Source organism: Herpailurus yagouaroundi, unplaced genomic scaffold (genome assembly GCF_014898765.1).
Source record: "Herpailurus yagouaroundi ecotype Mexico unplaced genomic scaffold, PumYag 159, whole genome shotgun sequence".
In the NCBI taxonomy this organism is placed as follows: Eukaryota; Metazoa; Chordata; class Mammalia; order Carnivora; family Felidae; genus Herpailurus; species Herpailurus yagouaroundi.
The window spans coordinates 30567753-30592880 of record NW_024412400.1 but is presented as its reverse complement, the minus strand read 5'-3'; the positions used below and the strand labels follow the sequence as shown (position 1 = coordinate 30592880).

The 25128-nt window shown below is 43.2% G+C and overlaps 2 protein-coding genes across 9 annotated transcripts in view; one reads left to right on the top strand and one right to left on the bottom strand.

Annotated features, from left to right (window-relative positions):
* CEP63 (centrosomal protein 63) overlaps positions 1 to 4033 on the bottom strand; it is a 63241-nt gene extending 59208 nt beyond the window's left edge. For 2 of the 8 annotated variants that reach the window (XM_040480240.1, XM_040480242.1), the window contains exon 1: positions 3482 to 3709. In XM_040480240.1, the coding sequence (XP_040336174.1) occupies positions 3482 to 3642 (161 nt within the window). In that variant the 5' untranslated portion in view covers positions 3643 to 3709. Of the gene's footprint in view, positions 1 to 1276; positions 1315 to 3481; positions 3718 to 3779; positions 3888 to 3926 lie in introns of those variants that run through there. The other 6 variants (XM_040480237.1, XM_040480235.1, XM_040480238.1 and 3 more) reach the window with 6 other exon arrangements.
* On the top strand, positions 3905 to 11686 carry ANAPC13 (anaphase promoting complex subunit 13). The gene is made up of 3 exons (XM_040480243.1): positions 3905 to 4019; positions 6491 to 6616; positions 11307 to 11686. The coding sequence occupies exons 2-3, from the start codon at positions 6518 to 6520 to the stop codon at positions 11430 to 11432; spliced, it is 225 nt and encodes a 74-aa protein (XP_040336177.1). The 5' UTR covers positions 3905 to 4019; positions 6491 to 6517; the 3' UTR covers positions 11433 to 11686.
* The last annotated feature ends 13442 nt before the right edge of the window (positions 11687 to 25128 follow it).

Below are 25128 nucleotides of genomic sequence, written 5' to 3'. Positions count from 1 at the left end.
ATATTCATTCACCAATGGAATGTTATGAAGCTGTCAAAAGGGATAACATACTCCTATGGAAGGATCTACAAGGCATATATTACCAGATGGGGAAAGCAAGTAGATAATGCATTTGTTTTTATCAAAGGATAAATCCAAAGCCAGTAAACATGATACCTATAACAAAGGGAAACAGGGTGGAGAAAAGAGGAATGAAAGCTAAACTTGTCTGGATATCTGTGTTTCACAGGTACTTGTTTTGAGAACTAGCTAATTTGTTACATATATAAAAAAATCCAAATTAAAAAAGGAATATTAAAAATTGGAAACAAAATGAAACAAGTATCAACTAGATATCAAGTTGGCAAACAAACCATATAGCAAATTGTTTCATATGCCTTTAAAATGCAAGTTTTACTGTACATAGCCCAAGCGGGATATATATTAAAGATAAAAAAGAACTGCAAAGAAATCCTAAACACTATTAGGAATCATATGGTTAATAATAAAATTGGTATCATTAACTTAAAACCAATATGTAGAATATAGGATAAAGAAAAAAAGTAATTATGTTAACCTAATGTGGTTTCTCAGCAAGACAAAAAGACACACATATAAGAACAAATACAAAAAAACCCTAAAATGTAAATAATCAGTGTGAATTCTGTATATTTGTTTTAAAAAATGTATTTCTGGGGTGCCTGGGTGCTCAGTCATTTAAGCATCTGACTTCAGCTCAGGTCATGATCTCACAGTTCGTGAGTTTGAGCCCCGCATCGGGCTCTGTGCTGACAGCTCAGAGCCTGGAGCCTCCTTCAGATTCTCCCTCTCTCTCTGCCCCTCTTTCACGTGTGTGTGCGTGCGCACGCACACACACACACGCGCACATGCTCTCCCTCTCTCAAAAATTCATATTTAAAAAATAATAAATGATAATAAGTGTATTTTCTAACTCTGGCCATCGTAAATCCTAGAGCCATTGACCAAACTAGCAACAAGAGCACCCAGGCTGTGGTCTCTAAATACCATCTTCCACTCAAAGGAACCAGGTCTTTTTGGTGGCCATTAATGTATAAATGAGAGAGGAACATGCTTTTACCAGAAAAAAGGGAATTATCAAAGGCTACTAGCCATATCAAGGTGGACAGGAGCCAACTTAAAGGAGATGCCACTACCCAAAGGTAGGAAAATTTGGGTATTAAAAAACAAAAAACAAAATTGCAGTAAGTTGAAACAGTTTAAATATATTCAAGTCCATGATGATTTTTTTTAAAAATGCAAAAACCCTCATGGTTACCTTTGGAGGTTGCTAGGCCACCAACTCATTACTGTAGTCTGAAAATAGAGGGAAAGAATTAAGCATTTTTCTTGCCTTTCCTGTACAAACTACATTTCAAATAGCTGATGGTAGTCAAATGGCTGGTGGGGGAGAGTTGTTCTTCATAAAAGATTTCCAGCTAATAAACACTGAAGGAATGAGAGAATTAGAATATCAGCATTCTGCAATCCCTAATGCAATAATGGATACAGGCAATCTAGATCCATGAAAAGATTTCCCCATTAAGTGAAAAGCTCATAGGGAATTTCACGATGGATGGATTGGGCTAACAATACCTGAACGCATTACACTGCTCAATCTTAACACGAGAGAGACAACTCAGGCATTTCATGCCTCTCTGATAATTAATGCAATAGATTGTCTACTGCACCACCTAGGAAATCTTCTTACCCCCACCACCCTGACCCCCCCCCAAAAAAAATTGAGGTTGAATCTAATCTTCTAGTGTTATTCAACAGAATTTTCTGTGATTATTGAAATATTTTATGTTTACACCATTCCAAGGTTAGCCACCAGGCACTTGTGACTATTGGGCATTTAAAATGTGGATAATGAAACTAGGGAACTGAATTTTTAATTTGATTTCATTTTAATTAATTTAACTACCTGGCTGGTGGCTACTATACTGGACCATGCGATTCTAAATCTAACTACTGGTTTAAAGGAAATAAAGGGATGTACATGTTAAAGGATGCCATGCGGATACAATCAGTTAACTCTAGACTATTATGGGGAGAAAGGGACATGAGGGAACTGCTCTATTAAAAAAGATTTAAATGATGTATCAACCAAATGCAACATGTGGATCTCTATGAGATTTTGATCCAAACAAACTAACTGTAAACAGTCATTTAAGGGACAGTTGGAAAAAACAACCCAAACTGAATATTGACATCGTGGTACTTTTATAAATTTCCACAGGTATGATGACACTATTGTGGTTTTATAAAACCAAAAAAGCAAATTTAACTTTCAGAGGGAAAAAAAAAAAAACTAACATAAAAATAAATTCGATCCCTGCAACCACTGTTCATGTTGGCTGCAGATGAATTTCAAATCAAGTTGACTTTTTTTTTTTTTAAGTAGCGATCTCTAATAGAGTGGATTACTGATGCTGTCTCAACTGGCCACCACTACTACATAAATGAAAATGGGAAGGACAAAGCAAAAGTCCACCTTCTAATGGGAGAAAAATGGCCTCAGTACAATTAAGATACATTTATTACAAATAATTTGTAAAACCTGAATCTACATACATTTTTAAAGGACGATGTGTCTAAATGTTTATAAATCTCTACTCATTTCACTTTAATTTTTTTCTAACCCATTTTAATTTCATTTTTACTCTACTGATCACTGATAATGATATAAAGGGTAAGAAGCTGATACAAATCTAAAGGCGGTACTGCATTTCAAATAAGAGAATACACTTTATTAAACTACAGCTGTAAGTTTAAATATAAATATCTGAAAGTTACATGTAGTTGATGATCCTTACTAGGACTTCCTCTCCATAGCTATAAAATGAAATGCAAGCATGTGGGTAACTATAACAGCAGTGCACCTACCCTACAGTACTGCTTTATTAAAGGAATAAAATAACTTAATGAATCTGATGTAAGGCTCAACGAAAACTACTTTGTGGAAATAAGTGCACTCTAACTATAAATGAAGATTAGTCACTACCAGCAGACTCGTTTTTACTCTCTGATGTTGTAAGGGACGTAAAAAAAAAAACCATTGAGCTTGCATTTCCTGTCTTCAAGTATCTTCAAGATTGAAGTACTCCTAAGGAACTGTCCCTTTTAAACCCTCACTCTAAGATATGATTATTTCCCACCCCTGATTTGTTTGGAGCAATCTGTAACTTCAGTCCTTCACGATTTCTGTCACATTTCCGTACCTCCTGTGCTGACATTAACTTACTTCAAAAACTGCTTAAGTTCCCCCCCCCCCCCCAATCAGAGAACCGGCATCAGGTGCCGTCAAGGGCCTGTCACAACAATGCTGTGAAGCTAACCAGGTACAGCAGCCTAGGCGGGAGGGCTTTGCCGGCGGTTCCTCCGGCTGGCTCCGCCACGGAAGACGAGGGCTCGGCGGCAGCTCGGCCCCCCCCCCCGGCCGCCCTCCCGCCGGCCCGGCCTCGGGGGAGGGGCTGACAACCTGGCTGGCCCGGACGGTGTGCCGGGCAGGGCCATATTCGCCTTCGCGGGTCCGCACAGCACACGAAGCGAGGCGGACGGGCGGGGCGCCGCAGCGGACCCCGGCCGGCGAAGGTGGGGCTGGTGGCCTGCGGGCTGCTGCGGAGGCCAGCCCCGGGCCATACGGCTGGGCAGCCCGCGGCGCCACCACAGCCAGGGCTGCCTCCGGGCTAGGGCACGCCCGCCCCTCGCCCGTCGTACAAGCGCACAAGCAGTTACCGGGCCGCCGCGAGCGCGCCCCCGAGCCTTCCCGCCGTTACCTCCGGCCGGGGGCGCGCACGCGCGTCTCCGCCGACCCGACGTCCAGCCTCCGCTGTCTCCACGTTCGTCCCGCCCACTGCCCGCTCGCTTTTGAATCGAAGGTGCGTCCTCCCAGACCTCCCCTCCGCGCAAACAAATGGGCTCACCCACATCCGGGAGTCGGAGCGAAAAAGGCTTGGGTCACGTGATGCTGAGGGTGGGGTCTGGTAGAAGCGGGTGCGGCGCTGGGTCCCGCGAGGGTAAGACTTTCTTGCGCCCCTAGTCTGCAGGGACGCCGACGCGTTGCTTCCTCAGCGTCGCCCTTTCCCCATTCCCGTGGGTGGAGGCCGATGGCTTCACTTCATCCTCACAATCACTTTCCCCGGTGCACGCCGTGGGCGGGTGGAAAGGCACTTCCGTGGCGGTTCTGGGCCTCCCCCGCTTCCACATTTGGTGTATCCATCTTGGAGCCGGAAGCCGGGACTGTTGAGCCGCCCCACGCTTCTTACGGATGGTGGTGGCCTGCGAGGGTCATTTCTAGTAAGGGCGAAAAGGCCGTCCCACTTAGATCTTGTTAATTACTTGTTCCCAGAGCGATGAAGTGCAATGATGAGATAAAACGTGCCCCTGCTCCGGGGATCGGACGCACCGAGGGTCTGGGAAAACCATGTAATGAGCAGTGTGACAAGCTCCTGCGGGACACGACCTGGGAGCCAAGTTTTTTAGACTGACTAGGGGTTAGCTGGAAACAAAGGGATTCTAAAGAGCGTTCCAGGCATTGGGACTGTTAAATGTGTAAGAAAAGTTTGCTCAGGAAGGTAGTAGTGGTTGATTCTGTCGAGTGTGGCAAATGCTTGGGACAGTGGGCCTTGTGTGGGACATTGCGTATCTACGATGCTTTCCACTCTTCCAGCCCCTGAAGAGTGAAGGCACATTAGCGTCTGACTCTGGAAATGGGATGTTGACCAGATGAGCTGATCCCAGTGTTAAGTTTGGAAGGAAAAGTAGGCGTTAGTGATGGGGGAAAAAAGGCTCTTACGTGCCAAGTCTGGAAAGTGTGGCAGGGTTAGTGGTGTTTCCAAGAGGGACGGCTAAAAAAAGATTGAGGCGAAATTTGGGAAAGATGTGCTGAGTCTTGCTGCAAAATTTACACATATTAATTGGAGACAAGGATACCTGGCAAACTGTTGGAAAGACTACCTAACCTGTTAGGTGGATCCTAAGGACAAGAAGGAAACGTTCAAGGGCAGAATGCCTGCTAAAGGTATAGTGATTTGAAAAACACTTCACAGAAAGTCACACAATCAATGTGTGACTGGGAAAATTAACTAGTTCTGATCAACTAGAGAAATGAGGGTATCCCAGGGGACAGCAGCAAGGGCAAAGGAATGGCAGCAGGAAAAGGGGCTCTTACAGGACAGGGATTCCAAAAATATAACTGGAACTGTATGTAAATTTCCTAAAGTCAATATCCTTAGACTTGCTTTGAGTTATCTACTGGGTAGTACTGAATTAATTCTTGAGTGAAACATCAAGGCTTCATCTGTTTCACTGAAGACAGAACTAGCTGGATACCTTTTGGCTTCAGTTTTGCCTGGATCTTTACCATGAGGTCAAAAACGCTTATCCCACCCAACTTGTGTAATTACTACCTAGGCATTAGGGCTATCTTGCAATCATGCTGTTGGGGACAAGCACAGACCTGTCTGGAGGAGTTGGAGTCCACCCCGAAAGATTGTTCCTTGTGTGAATGTTCATAGCCTCAGAAACTAGGAGTGACTGGAAGTGCCTTTGGTGCCATTGGCTTCCAGGCCATCAGGATGGCTACTTTGTGGCAGGAAGCACAGTAGGGTGATAACCCATAATGAAGAAGCAGAGCCCAAACTTGGAAACAGGGAAACCAGAGGTTTTCTCCATGCTGGCTGCAGCTGTTTAGGAGAAAAATGGAGAATCAGCTATGGCCAAGGAGCTAAGTAACATCTTGACCACTTGGTCCAGGCATTGAAGGGAGTACAGCATTAAAAAATCAGGAAGGAACCCCAAAGGAAAGCAGAAATGGGCAGCATGGGGTCCTGCTACTCTTGTTCACCTGGTGGTGCTCCTTTCAGAACTGTGGTTGGGCACTGTTTTAAGAAGGGAGGCAGTTTTCCTTTACAAACTCAGCTGAGGATTTCTGTCAGATCTGTAGTTGGTTCCTTGGTGTGGCCCAGTTCAGTATCTCAGCGTGTTCATTTAGCTCCTGTGCCTAAGGATGCTAATATTAGAGCCAAGGCAGGTGGAGACTTGTAGAAATATTTCAGGAAAAGGCTAAAGGGGACAGAGAGGGGATTTGGTTATGAATCAGGGATTCATCAAAGGCATCCCGAACAGGGAAAGGTGAACATGCATATTAGGAGAGAAAAGCTACATTCTAGATATACCGTGGCCTTGCACACAAGGTCACACTGTCACACTGGTCTGTCAACTGAGCTATATCTGATTTCTGTCCTATATATGCTATAAAGCATCCTTCAGCAGCGGGGAGGGCTGGGAGCGGGAGGCAGAACGGAGAGACTGTGATCTTATAAATAAGTTGTCACCTGACCCAAATGAGAAGATGAGTCTTTCCCATTTCCCAGGGTGATGTTACACCAAAAGACACAGCCAGGCTAAAAAGCCTGGGGAGTCCTAGTGCTAGATTATATCATCCCTTCAGCCTTCATGTTTAAGAAGTCACCTCTTTGGCTTATAGATCTGACAAGATCAAAGCTGCAGGAGAATGGACAGTGAGGTACAGAGAGATGGAAGGATCTTGGATTTGATTGACGATGCCTGGCGAGAAGACAAGCTGCCGTATGAGGATGTTGCAATACCACTGGTAGGCTATAATTTGTGCCAGCGATGGTGGCTTAGACGTATGATCTGGAGTGTGCTAGTAGATGTAGGATATCAATGGACAAATAAAACAGTAGGGCAAAGAAATGAAAGCTGTGGACTCCTCTAACTCTAGAAGACCCTGGATAGCTTGACCTTTTTATTTGTAGAGAAATGTGGTTCAGAGAGCTGATATGAGGAGTTCAGTTAGGGGTCACACCAGGACTGGAACCCAAGCCTTCTGAACCACATTCTGTCCACTGCACCAAAGCTAGTAAACCAGATAATGAGACCTTAATGCACAAGATGGAGTGGAACACGAAGCAGTGGCATTTACTCTGTATTTCCTACTTGTCTACCTGTGGTTGATCGATTGACATCTTTAGAGACACACTCTTGAAATACACACCTATCCTAGGTTTCCTGGAAAATGTTTGAAAGACACCTGGCTTTTTTGCATTTAGACCAAAAGGGCCCTGCGATACTCTTTTCTTTCCTGATCTCTGGAGAACTGTCCTGCAAGGAGTTTGTTGAACCTCATGTAATAATAAATGATCTAAAAGTTTTTGCGTTTGTAAGGGCACCTGCATGGCTCAGTTGATTAAGCGTCCGACTCTTGATTTTGGTTCAGGTCATGAGCTCACAGTTCATAGAATCAAGTCCCATGTTGGGATTCTCTCTCTCTCCCTTGCACTCTGCCCCTCCCCCACTCACAAGCACTCTCTTGCTCTCAAATAAACATTTTTAAAAAATAAAACATAAAAGTTTTGCATTTATAAATGTTTATTTAAAATCCTATGTATGTCATAGAGGCCTAACAAAAAACAAAGAGAACAGGCTCTGGGAACTTTTTCTGTAGAGCACGCCAAGTGCCTTGAGAGGAGCTGTTAATGAAATACAGCTTACAAGTAGACTGCTACTGCTGTTGACCAACAAATAAACCTAAGCCCACCTACATTTTCATTTAAGAGATGATAATATGTTCAATGAATAATACACATATTAAATAATAAGTCACAGCTTAGTTCAAGTTTAGAAAAATAGTCAAAAGAGAGTGCATAATGAGAATTATAGCTGTCACTTACTCAATACCAGTTTTATGCCTTGGACCGAGGTTGAGATTTCATGTATGTTATCTCTAACCCTTGAAACACCCTTGCAAGAGTAGTAGTGTTATCCCTATTTTACAGTAAGGAAATAGGATCAGAGAGGGGAACTTGTCCAAAGCCCGACAGCTGGTAAGTTGGGACTTCCTACCTAGGTCTGTGTGAAGGCTGCAGATCCTGTCTTATAAACTTTTGTTTTTTCATTCGACAAGCATTTTTTTGAAGCCTACTGTATGCCATAAGACTATGTGAACGTCAGATATAGTTCTTGCCCCTGGGGTGCTAGAGAGGCAACATACATAAATAATTACAGTAAGTGTTATAAATGGGTTGTAAACAGCTACATAGGATAGGAAGTGGCTGATTGCCCATTCGGCATCAGGAAGGGCTTTAGAGAGAATATAATATTTAGGCTAGTCATAAGGGAGGGCCAGAAATTTAGTGGGGATAGACAAGGGCACTCCAACAGAGGGGACAGAAGTTCACAGGCTCAGAGTTTTGAAGGCTTGAGATGGTAAGACATTCACTGTGGATGGAGAAAATATTTGTCATCTAAGGTAGGCAGAAAAGATGAGCTTGGACCAGATTTTGAGAGGAGTATTTGATGCGATGCTTCAACCTCATTCTGAGGTTGAGTGGTCTTCAAAATAGAAATCTGCCATGCTCAAATTTGAGTTTTGGAAAATCAGTTCAGCAGTGTTGTTAGAGGATGTGTGACATGGAGAAGAGGGCAAATGACTGGGCAGAGGGACCAGTAAGGAAGTGATTGCAGTAGTGTATCAGCAGGGGAGGAGGGCCTGAACAAAGGCACGACACAGGAGGGGAGCTGGTTAATTCTGGACAGGCTCATGGCAGGATTTGGGGACCACTGCTGTGGAAGGGGTTGAGGGAGAGAAATTTCCATGCTAACATCCAGGCTGTAGCCTAGCCTGTTTGCGAATCTGTGTCTTTTCCTGTGTCTTGTGATTCTGAGGCAATGTGTGTACTGGTTAGCTTTTCTTGCTGCCTAACAAATCTCCCCCAAACAGAGTGGCTTGAAACAATAGCCGTTTATCTCATGATTTTGTGGCTGGGCTCAGAGGGTCTTCCAGTCCTTGCCAGCTTGATCCCTGCTGGATCTGCTTGTGCTCTGCAGTCAGCCAGCAGGCCAGCTGGAGGCTGGGTTATCGGGAGACTTGTCACATAATCTGGTAGGTAGCAGGTCGTCAGCTGGGATGGCAAGGTGCTTAGGCCCAAGTCTCATTATCCAGCAGACTAGCCTAGACTGCACATGGCTGTCTCGGGGTTCCAAAAGCAGCAGGAGACCAACAGTGAGACTGCCTGGAGCTCAGGCTGACAGCGAGCCCACTGACACTGCAGCTGCTCTGTGTTAGCCAAAGTAAGGCACTTGGCCAGTCCCAATCTGAAACCGGGGGAAGAGGACTCTGCCTTTTCATAGGAGTAGCTGCCAAGAATCGAGGCCATTTTGCAGTATACCATATAATTGATGGTTGGGTTTATGATACCTCAGGATACTGTGCATTTGTTTTCCAAGCACATACGCTTTTTTTTTTTTTTAACCTTGGCATTCATTGCAAGAGACAGTAGTGACCAAATGAAAGACACTTTTTCAGAACATATACCACGGATAAGGTGAAATTAAGTAAAGTTGCTTGTCTGCCAATCACATAATTCATTAGCAAAGGACTTGTTTATGCTTTGTCAGCTATAATTAATTATTGAAAACAAACTTTCTCTTTAAGTTTGAATGTATCATTGTGTTACAGTAAATGATAATTCTTTGCAGTTTGTACAGATGTGTTTGAATCTCAGTATTATGTTGTATGTTGTAAAACAAGATGTATGTGGTTCAGATAATACTCGTACAAACTGCAAGTAAATCATGTTATATATATTGAATTATTTTATTTTATTTTTACAAATTTTTAAAAATGTTTTTATTTATTTTTGAGACAGAGAGAGACACAGAGCATGAGCAGGGGAGGGGCAGAGAGAGGGGGAGACACAGAATCTGAAGCAGGTTCCAGGCTCTGAGCTGTCAGCACAGAGCCCGACGCAGGGCTCAAACTCATGGATGGTGAGACCATGACCTGAGCTGGTTGGGTGCTCAACCGACTGAGCCACCCAGGGGCCCCACTATTTTGAATAATTTTAAAGGATAAAAACATTACTATATTCATATACTGCAAAGTGGAATTCAGTGGGAAATCCTAAGTCTCAGTATTGGGTAACACTTTGCTGCCCCCCCTCAAAAGGTGTAAATTCAGGTAATTAAAAAGACATATATTGGGGCGCCTGGGCAGTCGGTTGAGCGTCCGACTTCAGCCAGGTCACGATCTCACGGTCCGTGAGTTCGAGCCCCGCGTCGGGCTCTGGGCTGATGGCTCGGAGCCTGGAGCCTGTTTCCAGTTCTGTGTCTCCCTCTCTCTCTGCCCCTCGCCCGTTCATGCTCTGTCTCTCTCTGTCCCAAAAATAAATAAACGTTGGAAAAAAAAAAAAAAAGACATATATTGGTGTCAGTGAACTCTGGTACAAAGCAAAATCCTGGTAGTAATAAATTTAAATTTAAATTTAAACTACAAGGAAACTATCAAAAGTTCTCAACACATACAAAAATATGGCTAAATAACAATGTGAGGTGATGGATGTGTTAACTAACCTTATTGCAATAATCATTTCATAATACATACATGTATCAAATCATCATGTCATATACCTCAAACTTATACAGTGTTACATGTAAATTAAATCTCATGCTGAAAAATCTATATGTCAGATTCTGTACTAAGTGTGGCCCATGATTTACCATTCTAAGAAAATTGCTGGCCGGATATGAACTGGTCATTTGCAGGATTTATGTTGCTATGCTCCATCACTAGAGGGAAGTCTCACCTATCATGTTACATTTTCAGTGCTTGCCACTTAATAATAATATGAGCATGTTGGGGACAGGATAGTTTGTTTTGTTTTATCTTTAATACATTTCTTGTGCTTAAGGAATATTCCAGCAAATGTGGTATTCTATTAAAGCAGCCTCCCCAGAAAAGAGTCCGTAGGGGGTCTTTTCAGTGATCCTAGCCACTAGTAATAACAGCAGCTATTTCTTGAGCATTGGATGGCCCCCACAGTGGTGAGCACTTGATCTCATTTACTTGATCTCATTTGGTCTTCATAGCTATCCTATGAGGTGATGGCTCCTTTTTCCTCCCATTGCCAAAGAGAAAACAAAGGCTCCAGGAGTTTGAATACCTTGCCCAGGTAACCCAGCAAAGGGTGGAATTGTGGGCTTGGATCCCAGTGGCTTCCAAAAGCCTGTGCTCTCATCCTTCTGCCACCACTGCCTCTTGCACAGGCGTCAGAGTCGTGGTGCTGCCGTTCCCTGCTACAGACATCAGGGCACATGTGAGCGATACATGTGATATTTCCTCACGTTTTTTTATCCTAGTTCTTTCTTTACGATACATTTCTGTCAATTATGCTGCCTGTTTCTAAGAATGCACAGGTTTTAATTCTAAGTACTCTTGAGTTTTAAGGGGCTTATTAATGCAGAATATACCAGCGTTCTGAATGTCCATTGTACCATTTCAGAATGAGCTTCCTGAACCTGAACAGGACAACGGTGGCACCACAGAATCTGTTAAAGAGCAAGAAATGAAGTGGACCGACTTGGCCTTACAGTACCTCCATGAGAACGTTCCCCCTGTAGGAAACTAACACCTGGCTCCCTTTTCATGGATGGATTTTTTTTAGAATACATAGGGGCACTAAGGTAGCTCAGCGGTTAAACATCCAACTCTTGATTTCAGCTTAGGTCATGATCTCACCATTTTTGAGATAGAGCTTTGTATCGGACTCCATGCTAACGGTGTGGAGTCTGCTTGGGATTCTCTCCCTCTCTCTCTGCCTCTTCCCCAGGTGCACACATGCACGCGCACTCTCTCTCTAAAATAAATAAAAATTAAAAAAATTAAAAACTACATATTTTCTTTCATTCTCCTAATTCAGATTTTGAAGTGATAAAGCTACACTCAAAAATGTACACCCACTTAGTTTGTGGAAGCAAAGTGCAATGTGAAAATACTTAACAGAATGAGAAACAGATTTCTCAGGAATGCAGAATATTTGGCCCTTGAACCGAAAGTTCTTCATTCACTAGCTTGTGTTTGAATGTAAGTGGTTCAACATTTGCCTTTAACTCTGATTTTGCTCTACTCAGAGTTTAACACATGCCAACTACTTACACGTGTCCTGTGACACAGGTGATTAAAAACACAAGAGGGATGGGCAAAGACAGGAAGCCAGACGTAAGGAGAGTGTTAACTTGTCCTGTGCCTCCCTCTGAGAGGCAGTCTGAGCAATGGCCTGTAGCACCTGCAGGTGGAACGCATGTCTAGATGATCCTATTGGCTGATTGGTGGGATTCCTAAGATTCCCCATGGCATTTTCAAACTTTGGGTAAGTTTATAGATTAAAGGTTATCTGGCAGGTATCTCTGCTCTCCCTACTAGTTAACTTGGTGCCACTGGAAAGGACCTTTGGCAAACCGGACCACTAGTGTTACCCAGTAACAAGATTTCGTATTTTCTAAGAGTCCTTTCAGATACAATGGAAACACCACAAAGTCCATGTTCAGCTACACTTTTGTATAAGAACCCGTGTTGTGAAAAACATATCCATGGACATTTATCTCCTGTCATTATGCTTCTGTTGAGTGGTGTTTCTTATTTTCTTACCCAGGTTGTGAACTGTAGAAAGAGCCCCTGGCTTATATTTCTGTATCCCTCTTTCAAAAACTAGAAACACTAGGGGTGCTTGGGTGGCCCACTTGGTTAAGCGTCCAACTTTGGCACAGGTCATGATCTCACAGTTCATGGGTTCAAGCCCCACACTGGGCTCTGTGCTGATGGCTTAGAGCCAGAGCCTGCTTTGGATTCTATGTGTCTCTGTCTGCCACTCACCCACTTACACTCTGTCTCTTAAAAACAAATAAATGTTTAAAAAAAAGTCTCTCATCTTTTTTTATGGGGTCTTTCTGTTTACCTAGCTTTTAGGAAGAAATATGTCAGAAATGGCTCTAGGGTTTCCATCAGAAACAGTTGTAGCAACCCTCCTGTAATCCAAATACATCCAGGCTAATTCCCTGTGCATCAGTGTCTTGCCTAGAAGTCTTTCATCTCAGAATAAAGACCCCAAGTCATCGGTCGTCAATAATGAAAGACAACCCAATAGAAAAGAGAATTATAATGTTTAGAAAAAAATTATACTAAGAGAAAAGTTTTTCAAAAACTTGGAAGTACGTAGACTGCCACAGTTCTTCCAGATTCTAATTAAAAGGGTTATACTATAACTCTACTTGAGGTATGTGATACCAAAGACACTGCCATCTAGGAACCCCGCGGATGTTCATAGGAATCCAGCTTTTCCCGGGACTGCTGGTAGGCCAGTAAAACAAGAAAGCTGTCTTGATTTCCATTGAATCAGATTGTGATGCCTGTAAAATAGAGAGCTGTTGATTTATCTGCTTGACCTCTACCCTCACCTGAGAGCTGTCTGCCAAGTTTGATCTGTGATGTGGTGCCAGAACTATGGGTCATTGTGTGGAGTTAGGTGACCAATCCAGAGCCCATCGGATTGTCACCTGCGGCTCTGGAATCTGCCTATCTAGGACTGGCTTGAGGAAGATGGCCACAAGAGATGCTAGGTGGCTGCTGTAGGTTGGCTTTTCAAGCAAATGTACCAGAACCCCTGAACAGGAAAGTCTGGGAGTGCCTGGGTGGCTCAGTTGGTTAAGCTCAGGTCATGATCTCCCAGTCCGTGAGTTCAAGCCCCCACTGGACTCTACTGACAGCTCAGAGCCCGCAGCCTGCTTCGGATTCTGTGTCTCCCTCTCTCTCTGCCCCTCCCCTGCTCATGCTCTGTCTCTGCCTCTCAAAAATAATAAATAAGCATTAAAAAATTAAAAAAAAAAAGGGAAAGTCTGCAGAGCAAGGCCTGAGAGGCTATGTTCGTGTGGCTTTCCAGTTCAAATCAGTGCATTGCTCTCTTCTGTAAAAGGGACCTCACGTGGCTCCTGCCTTTTTTAGTGGGGGAAACAAGCATTAAACCAAGAGTTATACAAATCTATGCTTTTAAATTGTGACATGCTAGGAAGGGAGAAAAGGATGTCACTTAGGCTGGGTACCTAGAAGCAAAGCCTGAGGCACAGTTTCTTGTGTAGGGGATCTACTGAGGTGGTGATATCAGGAGGGGCTCGAGAGGGAAACAGGATAGAGCAGAGGAAAAAACTGAGCAAAGATATAGCCTCACGCTTCAGTCTAGCCTCAGCCAGGTTGCACAGGTGCTATGCAATGTGATGTCACCAAGAGTTTTCCCACTTTGAGGCAAGGGGCTGGGCCTTTGTATTCAATGGGCAGTGTGCAGTCATTGGTCTTGCCCCTCCCACCATCCCCCAGGGAGGGCATAACCCAAGCGTTGCTGGGGGCGAGGCTCTCCAGAGTACATGCCGCCATGAGCTCTTGGCATCCAACACAGAGCAAATAGTCAGAGAATGGGTGCACAGACAGACCAGGGAAAGGGGATCTGGGCCCCAATAGCAACTACTACAGGGTATAGAGAGTGGGACTGGGGGGACCTGACTTAGATTAGATAATCACGGCGTGACATTGTGACAAGTAGCTTTTATAGCATGTAGCTTCAAATATTAATTTTGTTTATGAATTTTTCCTACTCCAAGTAAGTGTTTGCGCTTGCTGTTTCAAACAGAGGACAGGTGTGTTCAAAAACAACCCTACCCCTAGTTTTGGATGCAGGGGAGAGGGGGAGGAGGAGCCTCTCAAGAGTAGTGGAGGAAGGCTGTGCCCCAGTCATTGGTTGGACCCAGTGAGATGAACTTCAGAGGTTCATTGTTTTGAGGTGTCTTCCAGCCTAGGCAAAACCCCAAGCACTGAAGCCACCTCCTTCCAGGGCCCCTCAGAATTGGCTATGAGGATAGCAACAGTGACCCAGATGGGCTTCAGAGTAGAGGTCCTCACCCACTTTTGAGGCCATTCATGAACATCCCAAATGCTTGTGAGACCTTAAAAGGAAGAAAGGACACCCTAGTGACCACAGATATAATTTCTGCTGTAGCACAGCAGAATGAGACCAAAAAGACTCAATTTGCTCTGGAGAAAATAAGAAAGTGTGCAATTAATGTACCCACCTTGAGTTTAGAGACAAGACCTGAAGGGTGAGAAAGAGTAGGACGGGGGGTGGAATTTGAGGGATGAGGAGCTATGGCAGGGAGAGTGAATTGCATAAAGCCCAAAGGTGAGACTGGCATTACAATCAAGGCTGGCAGATACAGAGAAAGACAGATACCATATGTTTTCACTCTTATGTGGATCCTGAGAAACTTAACAGAAACCTATGGGGGAGGGGAAGAAAAAAAAAAAAGAGGTTAGAGTGGGAGAGAGCCAAAGCATAAGAGACTCTTAAAAACTGAGAACAAACTGAGGGTTGATGGGGGGTGGGAGGGAGGGGAGGGTGGGTGATGGGTATTGAGGAGGGCACCTTTTGGGATGAGCACTGGGTGTTGTATGGAAACCAATTTGACAATAAATTCCATATATTGAAAACAAAAAACAAAACAAAACAAAACAAAAAAACACTCAAGGCTGGCAGGTAAGCTGGGGGGAGGGCTGGGAGAGCGGCCTCAATCAGATCTTATTTTGTCAAATAGAAGTTACTCTAGGTTTGACCCTCAACAAAGTAGGGATAGACGGAACATACCTCAACATCATAAAGGCCATATACGAAAGACCCACAGCTGATATCATTCTCAATAGGGAAAAACTGAGAGCCTTTCCCCTACAGGCAGGAACAAGACAGGGAAGGCCACTCTCACCGTTACTATTTAACACAGTACTGGAAGTCTTAGCCTTAGCAATCAGACAACACAAAGAAATAAAAGACATCCTAATTGGCAAACGTTCACTATTTGCCAATTTCAGGAGAAAACCTGAAAGACTCCACCAAAAAATTGCTAGAATACAGGAATTCAGCAAAACTGAGGATACAAAATCAGCACAGAAATCTGTTGCATTTCTATATACTAAAAACAAATCAGCAGAAAAAGAAATCAAGGAATTGACCCGATTTACAATTTTACCAAAAACAATAAAATACCTAGGAATAAACCTAACCAAAGCAGTAAAAGATCTGTACCCTGAACACTATAGGAAAATTATGAAAGAAATTGAAGAAGACACAAAAAAATGGAAAAGCACTCCAGGCTCATGGATTGGAAGAACAAACATTGTTAAAATGTCTGTCCTACCAAAAGCAATCTACACATTTAATGCAATCCCCATCAAAATACCACCAGCATTTTTCACAGAGCTAAAACAAACAACCCTAACATTTGTAATGGACCAGAAAAGACCCCAAATAGTCAAAGCAATCCTGAAAAAGGAAACCAAAACTGGAGGCATCACAATTCCAGGTTTCAAACTACATTATAAAGCTTTAGTGATCAAGACAGTATGGCATTGGCATAAAAACAGACACATAGATCAATGGAACAGAATAGAAAACCCAGAAATGGACCCACAACTATATGGTCAACTAGTCTTTGACAAAGCAGGAAAGAATATCCAATGGAAAAAAGAAAGTCTCTTTCTTTGCTCTTCTGCATGTTGCTGGGAACACTGGACAGCAACATGCAGAAGAATGAAACTAGGCCAATTTCTTATGCCATACACAATAATAAATTCAAAATGGATGAAAGACCTAAATGTGAAACAGGAAACCATGAAAATCTTAGAGAACACAGGCAGCAACCTCTTTGACCTCGACCGCAGCAACTTGTTACTACACGTCTCCGGAGGCAAGGGAAACAAATCTAAAAATGAACTATTGAGACCTCATCAAGATAAAAAGCTTTTGCACAGCAAAGGAAACAATAAAACTAAAAGGCAACTGACAGAATGGGAGAATAGTTTCCAAATGATATATCTGATAAAGGGTTAATATCCAAAATCTATAAAGAACTTATCAAACTCAACAGCCAAAAACCAAATAATCCAGTCAAGAAATGGGCAGAAGACATGAATAGACAGACACTTTTCCAAAGAAGACATCCAGATGGCAAACAGACACATGAAAAGATACTCAACATTACTCATCATCAGGAAAATACAAATCAAAACCACAATGAGATACCACCTCACACCTGTAAGAGTGGCTAAAATTAACAACACAGGAAACAACAGATGTTGGCAAGGATGCGGAGAAAGGAGAACATTTTTGCACTGCTGGTGGCAATGCAAATTGGTGCAGCCACTCTGGAAAAAATTGTGGAGGTTCCTCAAAAAACTGAAAATAGAACTACTAAGGCTAAGTCTTAGACTTACAAGTCTTATAAGTCTTAGCCTTAGATCCAGCAACTACACTACTAAGTATTTATCCAAAAGATACAAAAATACTGATTCAAAGAGGTATGTGCCCCCTGATGTTTACAGCAGCATTGTCAACAATAGCCGAAGTATGGAAAGAGCCCAAATGTCCATCGACTGATGAATGGATAAAGATGCGGTATATATATACAATGGAATACTACCCAGTAACTAAAAAGAATGATATCTTTCCATTTGCAACCATGTGGATGGAGCTAGAGTGTATTATGCTAAGAGAAATACATCAAAGAAAGACAAATACCATATGATTTCACTCATCTGTGGATTTTAAGAAACAAAACATGAACATATGGGGTGGGGGGAAGAAGAGAGAGGGAAACAAAGAACAAGAGACTCTTAAATACAGAGAACAGAGAGCTGACGGAGGGAGGTGGTGGGAGAAGGGCTAGATGAGTGATGGGTGCTCAGGAAGGCACTTGTTATGAGCACTGGGTGTTGTATGAAAGTGATGGATCACTGAAGTCTACTCCTGAAGCTAATATTGCACTACATGTTAACTAACTAGAATTTAAATAAAACTTTGAAAAGAAAAAAAAGAACTTACTCTGGATTTGGGCAGGTGAGAACAGAGGTGGAATGACAGAAGAGCTTTGCATTGGCTTGAGAGCGAGATGACAGTGCCTTGAGCTAACAAGGTGGAGGTGGTATTAGACCAGGGTTATCTCTTAGAGGGAGAACTGTCCAGATGTGCCCAGTGAGAGGTGTATTTCATGACACCAGCACCCCAAGCATGGTTGTGGGGTTCAAAAGAGACTAGAGTGCCCAGTGTGAGCACTGGCATCATGACCCAGGGGTGAATCCTCTGAACCAGACACAGGGCTCCAGATGCAGCCTCCACCCCCCGGGAAGGTAGTATCTGTGTCCAGGAGCTGCCCATCCTTTGAAGCCCACTTAGACCCACTTCTTAACAATAGAGTAACAATCAACGACAGCCACAGTTAAACTGAGCACTTCTGAGTGCTTCATGCACAAGATCTCTAGCCCTCACATCCACTTTTGAAGGTGAATATTATTGTACTCATGATCATGAGATGGCAACTCAAAATTGAACAACTTGTCTCAAGTTGAAGCCACTTGAGTAGTAAATGAATTGCAACCTAGGCTGGCTGATCTCCAAACCCATGTCCTCTCCCTGGACCATGTGGCCTCTCCTGTGAAATCTGTGACCAGTCCTCTCTGAAATAGGCAGGAAATCCTATTGGGACACTTAGAACTTCAAAATGTTTACCTTGTTTCTATAATTGAGGTAAAAAAAAAAAATTGTGAGGGACCCAGGAGCCATAAAACATTAAAAAATTCAACTTATTGCCACATCTGTATATAACTCCTATAACTCACAACTTTATCACTATGAGTCATACTGTTGTTTCTGGGTTTATACAAGGTTAATTCCCTAAAGGTGTGTTTTCAGATTTGGGGCGACCATAGTGAACAGCCTAATGTCAGTGCTATTTTCCCAGCAGGGGGCGCACAACTCTTTTGAGAAAGTCTGAATCGCAGGCAGGTCTTGGTAAAACAGGCTGAAGACACTGCATAAATGTGGTGTTTTGCTTGGAAGTGGTTCTGCAGGTCTTGGTTGCCCAGCATGGGGTTTGTGTGAATCCCTGGGATTCCGGGCGGCCACCCTGGGACTGGGCAGCTCACTTAGTAGGCTCCTCATTTGTGCTTTGTGGGAAGCCAAATAAGGGCACACGGAAGGTGAGGGCAGTTCAGAACTTTGATTACAGAAACAGGTAGCCAGAATCAGGAATTGTGCCAGCCTGTGGCCCCAACCCATACTTATAGTCAGGCCTGGGGACTTTCATTAAGCTATTTCCCAGCTCTCTGTGTTAAATTATTTGGAGAATTTAGGCATCATTCTAGAATGATACATTAGGCTCTAGAAAAACTGCTTTCCAAAGTTCCTGTCCCGATTTGGCCATGTTTTATGCATAGTTAAATCTGTTCCCCAGTTCCTTGTCGTGCCACACCCTGTCAGTGAGCTCCTATAGAAAGTAGTGGAAGGGGGGAAGTGGCTGGCATGGAAAGGCAACTGGATGGTCTCTTGAGGAGACTTCACATCTTGTGGCCTTGGCCTCTGCACCTGGGCCAACCAGGACCCAGTTCATGGACATGCAGCCCATGTGGCAACACAGGGCTCACACTCAGAACAGCCTGTTGAGGCTGTCTTGAGATTCTTAACAATTATTGAACAAGGGGCCCCATAAATGACAATGATGGTCCTTAAAACTATGGCAGCCATCTATAGGGGTTCCATGTTGGACAGTGACCAACTGGACCCAGAAAATGCCCTCACATTTCTGGAAATGAGAATTCAAGAAACCAACTGTGTGCCTTCGGGCTATCAGAAAAGTAGGCTCATCCAGGAGAAGCAATGGGAGAAAAGCTGGGGCAGACCTCCAGGCATCCTGAAAGCTGTTCCTGTTCCTCATGAAAACCTATAGACCTATTGATGAAATTGTTTCCTGAGCTTGACTGAGTCCTCTGTCATTGTTGCCATCCTACCCATGGGGTAAGAGGGTAGATAAAGAAGCAGTACAAATTACATTAAGAAAGGTTTTGTAGACAGTTGAGAGAACTTGAAGCAAGGTTATCACCCAATCCCAGGGCATGTCTGTGCCTAAATCTTATCTGGCTTTTGGCCAAATACTATATGAACTTACACTCCATTGCCCTAGCTGTCTCAGAATAGAGCCCCTGACTGAAATAAGATATGAGAGCACAATTACAGAGCTGAGAACAATGGTCAACACACAAGTTCATGAAGGGCTTCTGCCTGGGTTTTTATTTCAGTTTATCTTATTGTGTTGAACCATACCAAAAAAAAAATCTGTTTTGGGGGCACCCTAGGTGGCTCAGTTGGTTAAGCAGCTGACTCTTGGTTTTGGCTCAGGTCATAATCTCACAGTTTGTGACATTGAGTCCCATGTTGGGCTCTATGCTGACAGCACAGAGCCTGCTTAGGATTCTCTCTGTCTCTCTCTCTCTCTGACCCTCCACCCTCTCTCAAAATAAATAAACTTTTTTAAAAAGCTGTTTTTATAGGTCAAAGATAGGCACACTTTCCTGGGGTTTTTTTTTGCTAATTTTATTCTTACCTAGAGCCAGTTGCACACATATACACACACAACACACACTGGATATGATGAGGGGAGGCAGGAGCTGGCAAAGGGTGGAGAATTTGAAAACAACCAAGTGACTCCAAAGGAAGTGAGGGTGGTTGATGTATAAACCCATCCCAGTTACTCCATGCCTTCCCTGATGACTCAGATCCCCTTTATCCTGGGGCCACCACCCAAGGGCAAAGGGGGTTTTCCTCCACCCACGCCATGATCTTGCTTCCACTCTCTTGGCATCTCTGCCCATGCTTCCTGCCGTGTCCTCTTAGTCTCAAGCAGTCTCCCTGCCCCTACCCCCAAGCACGCGGACTGGTACTCACTCTCACTGGCACACCATCTAACTATGAGGGACTTCTTGAGGAAAAAAGAGGAGGCAGCATCCCTGCCTCTCTGCCAGTGGGGATGCCCTAACTCCTATCATCAGCTAGGACCCCATATGGCCTCCCCCAGCTCAGGCCAGACAGATGGGGACGCGGGCTGTCCTGGGGAGGCCCTTCTCTCCAGTCCCATCTTTCTGGCTCTTGTGTTCCCCCCTGCTCTCCTCCCATCTTCTCTGGCTCTCAGCTCTCAGGGCTGTGTGGATGCTGAGAGTTACTCCTTCCCCTCCACTCACAGCTCCTGCTCACCCAGGGCTGCCCTCTGGGAGATGAGGCGCTCACAAATCTGAGTTCTCAGCCCAGGAGGACAGGGAGCAGTGGCTCCAGTTATACACAAGAAAAATGAGCCCAGTCTGGGTCACAGAGCCCACCAACTGCTACCTGCCTCTCATCTCACCCAGTTTCCCACTTTCTCTCAGTCAACCAAGCAGGCAAGACTCCTCTGTGCATGTGTCTTTCCTCTCCTTCTTGCTTTTTTGCTCTTATTTAAGCACTTATCTAAACATCTTCCTCCACGTTAGACTTCTTTCATGCTACAAATACCTTTAAAGTAGAACACATGTCAGGCTTGCACCTTGTGTATTTTACATAAGTTACTTACTTGAAATGACGTGTAAGGAAACCATATACAGGCTGCTGCAAAATATAACAGCTGAAAGTACAGACTTTGGAGGCAGAAAAATATAGGTTCAGAACCCAGCGTAGCATGCACCAGCTACTTGTTCCCAAACAAGTCATTTACCTTTCTGAACCTGCTTTTGGATCAGAGATAGGGTTGACAATACTGGTCACATGATAGGCTTATTGGGGTACCAAATGAGCCAACACAAGTAAAGCACTCAGAACAGTTTCTGGCATATGGTGAGCACTTGAAAAACATTAGCTATTGTGGGTTTTCAACAAAATAAAACATTTAAGCATTTCAAAGGAATTCTACATTGATACTCTGAAGTCAAGCAAAGAATAATTATATTGTGTAAATAATCATTCCCAAAATAGTCCTCGGGAATTAAAAATTTTGCATGGTAGGAACAGCAGTGACTTAGGAGGCAGAAGGTCTAGATTCAAGATCTAGCTCCACCACTTACTGACTGTGTGACCAGGAGCCTGTGTGGCAGCCTTTCTGAGCCTATATCCCAGGGGTTGGGAGTGAAATAAGTACAGTGTACTCAAAACTGCGGTGTAGTTATAAAACGATATATAGTTAAGTTAGATATCATAATTTATTTACTCTGTAAATTTTTAACTGAGGCTCAAACTTGTGTTTCATGCAACCCCTTAATGCTAATTTAAATATAATACATGTGCATGTGGGCATATCTGTATGTGAATTTGCATAAACATATTTTTTAAAGTCTGGAAGGAAAGGCAGCCAATTATTGGCAGTCATTGTGTCTAAGGACAAGGTCAGACTGACCAAGAAGGAAACTGTCATATCTAACATTACTTCCTGAAAAAGTGGTGAGATTATGGGTAATTTTTAAAAACTAATAATGTAGATACTGTGAACATCAGAATAGCATTGTTTAAAAAATATTCTCACTGATTTTGAATGTACATCTCGGGTGTGTGTTAAAACCTGCATCAGCATTCAGTAACTTTCATTCTGCTGACATTCCACAGGAGCGCCAGCTCTATGCAAAGCACTCTAGGAGATGCCAAGGTGGATCAGATGTGGGAGTCTACCTGAGATTACAACATAGTAGACCAGATAAAACACTCATGCCAAGGGCAATAATCTAAGAAGAAAAGTGGTCAGTGTGCCTGGTGCACTATAAGTGCTCACTAAATACCTACTGGATAGATGGATGGATGGATGGATGGATGGATGGATGGATGGATAAATAGATATAGAAAAAATGCCTTGGAAGAGGGGAATCAGAAGAGGAATAATCAGGGCTCCTGGCTGACTCAGTCAGTGAAGCATGCGACTCTTGATCTTGGGGTTGTGAGTTTGAGCTCCCCCATTAGGTAGGGATTACATTTTTAAAAAAGGAAAAGGAATAATCTAGAGCTATGGGGATTTAGGAAAGCTTTATGAAAAAGATAGCTTTTGAAAGTCTAGATTTAGACATGTAGAGATGAGAGGCAAAGTTGGCAAAGGGCCTTATGGTAATGATATCCTGTCATTTCTGTTTCAATCCCAGTGTTTTTTTTTCCCTCTCTTCCTTCCTTCTCACTGAGAGTAGAGCTGGTATGTTTGGAAACAGGTGGGAGGTTCTCTTGGCAGTCACGATGACCGGGATGATGGGGAAGTGGGTGTCAGAGAACACTGCTGCATTTAGTGGTAGGTTGGCCAGGGCTGTTAAATATATTGCAATAAAGAATTGTGATACCAATGGTGATCACACTGAGAAATACCAGTAAGTAAGAGAAGTATCATAAAGAAATTATTACAGTGTCACAGAGAAAGTGCTGACACAGATATCTACACATGTTTTCTGTTTTTGTTGGCCAAATCAAATCATATGACCTCCCTTCTAGGGAAGAAGCAGGGAAATCATACTGGAAAGGCCCATAGGGGTTGCTGAACAGAGAGCCTCTTAACAGAGATTAGACCTTGATCCCAAGGAAAAGGAGACACAATCAGGTTTTTGACCAGAGGAATGATCTTGTCATATCTGTGCTTTAGAAATGCCAACCCCCTATTTTTAAAGAGAACTAAAATGTGAAATGATAACAAGTTAATTTTTTCAAAGCTTTACACTGTCTTGTTCTGCATCAGAGAAAGCTACGAGCTCATTCTATATTTTACAAACTTCTCCAGATTTAAAGTATGATAAAAAAAATTTATTCAACAAATTATGCTGGGACAATCTGGGTAAACAAAAACAAAACTAAGATAGATCCCTACCTCAAACCACATATTCAAGATGGTTTAAAGAATTAAACCTAAGAAAAATTTAAAGATGTTAGGAGGAAATGTAGTTAAATACTTTAGGAACCTTGAGGCAGGGGAGGCCTTCCTAAGTAAAAACCAAAGAACCATAAAGTACAAAATAGAGAAGCTCAACATTTCTACATAACAAAAAAGGTAAAAGAGTAGAAGCTGGTTTTAACATACATAACAGACAAAAGATTCTTTTCCAGATAGCCTACCAAGCTTAGGCTTTGTATAAATTAATAAGAAAAAGATAACCCCAAATGACAAACGGGCACTAGGTATAACCAGGCGATTCGCAGAAAAAAAAAAAGATATGAAACATGAAAATAGGATTATGGCCAATATTTCAGGTTGATTCACTCAACTCCATGCCTACTACCTTGTAGTTTGCTGCATCCTGGAGCCTAAAAAGCTAATGCCTACAATTCCCAGGCTCCCTTAGAGCTGAGCTTCTAAATGTAATCAGGCTTCCCCTGGCCATAGATACCCTCAAGAGACTGACTGACTCTCATGACACTGGGGGTTAAGGGAGGTGCTTATTTTTTGCTTGGTTTGCTTTTTTTTTTTTTTTTTCCTGCATCAACAGAGCAGCAATCTCACTGTCTAGATGTAGTCTCCAGCTCCATAGATACTGTGGACAGGATGTAAGGTATCCACAATGCAGCTGAGGCAGCGTGGTCCTGGATACCAGGTATGTCTGAGGCCTTCAGGCTTCCAGATTACCAAATCAGCAGTTGGGGCACAGCCTCCCGAATCCCAGTTTCCTGGTTATGGCAGAAGTAGAGGCTCCTCTGGCAGGTTGGTTCTGAGCTGGAGTTCTGGGGGTCAGTCCTACTTTTTCATCTGATCTCACAAACTGTAAGCATCTGATTCCATATTTTAAATCAAGCAGTTCCCGTACTCTCTTTCTATTGATCTTTCTACATAAACTAAGCAGACTGGCTGCTGTCATCTGCAGCTGAACTCTGACACAATGGTCAGACTTATTAAAAATCAAAGAAATGCAAACTAAACCCACAGTGAAATGACTTTTCATTGATCAGAATGTGAATGATTATAGGGGTGTCTGGATGGCTCAGTCAGTTAAGCATCTGACTTCTGCTCAGGTCATGATCTCACAGATCGTGATTTTGAGCCCCACATCAGGCTCTGCTGACAGCTCAGAGCCTGGAGCCTGCTTCAGATTCTGTGTCTCCCTCACTCTCTGCCCCCCACTTCAACAATAAATAAACGTTAAAAATTAAAAAAAAAAAGAATGTGAATGATTATAAAGTTGGATAGGGGCACCTGGGTGGCTCAGTTGGTTAGGCATCCAACTTCAGTCAGGTCATGATCTCACAGTTCGTGGGTTCAAGCCCCGCATCAGGCTCTCTGCTGACAACTCAGAGTCTGGATCCTTGCTTCGGAATATGTCTCCCTCTCTTTCTACCCCTCCCCTTCTCACACTCTGTCTCTCTCTCTCTCTCTCTCAAAAAAACAAAAAACAAAAAACAAAGATAAAATTCAGTGTTGCTGAGGGTAAGGGGAAATGGGCTCTATTTTGGAGCTTGTGTATGTTGTTGCAACCATTCTGAA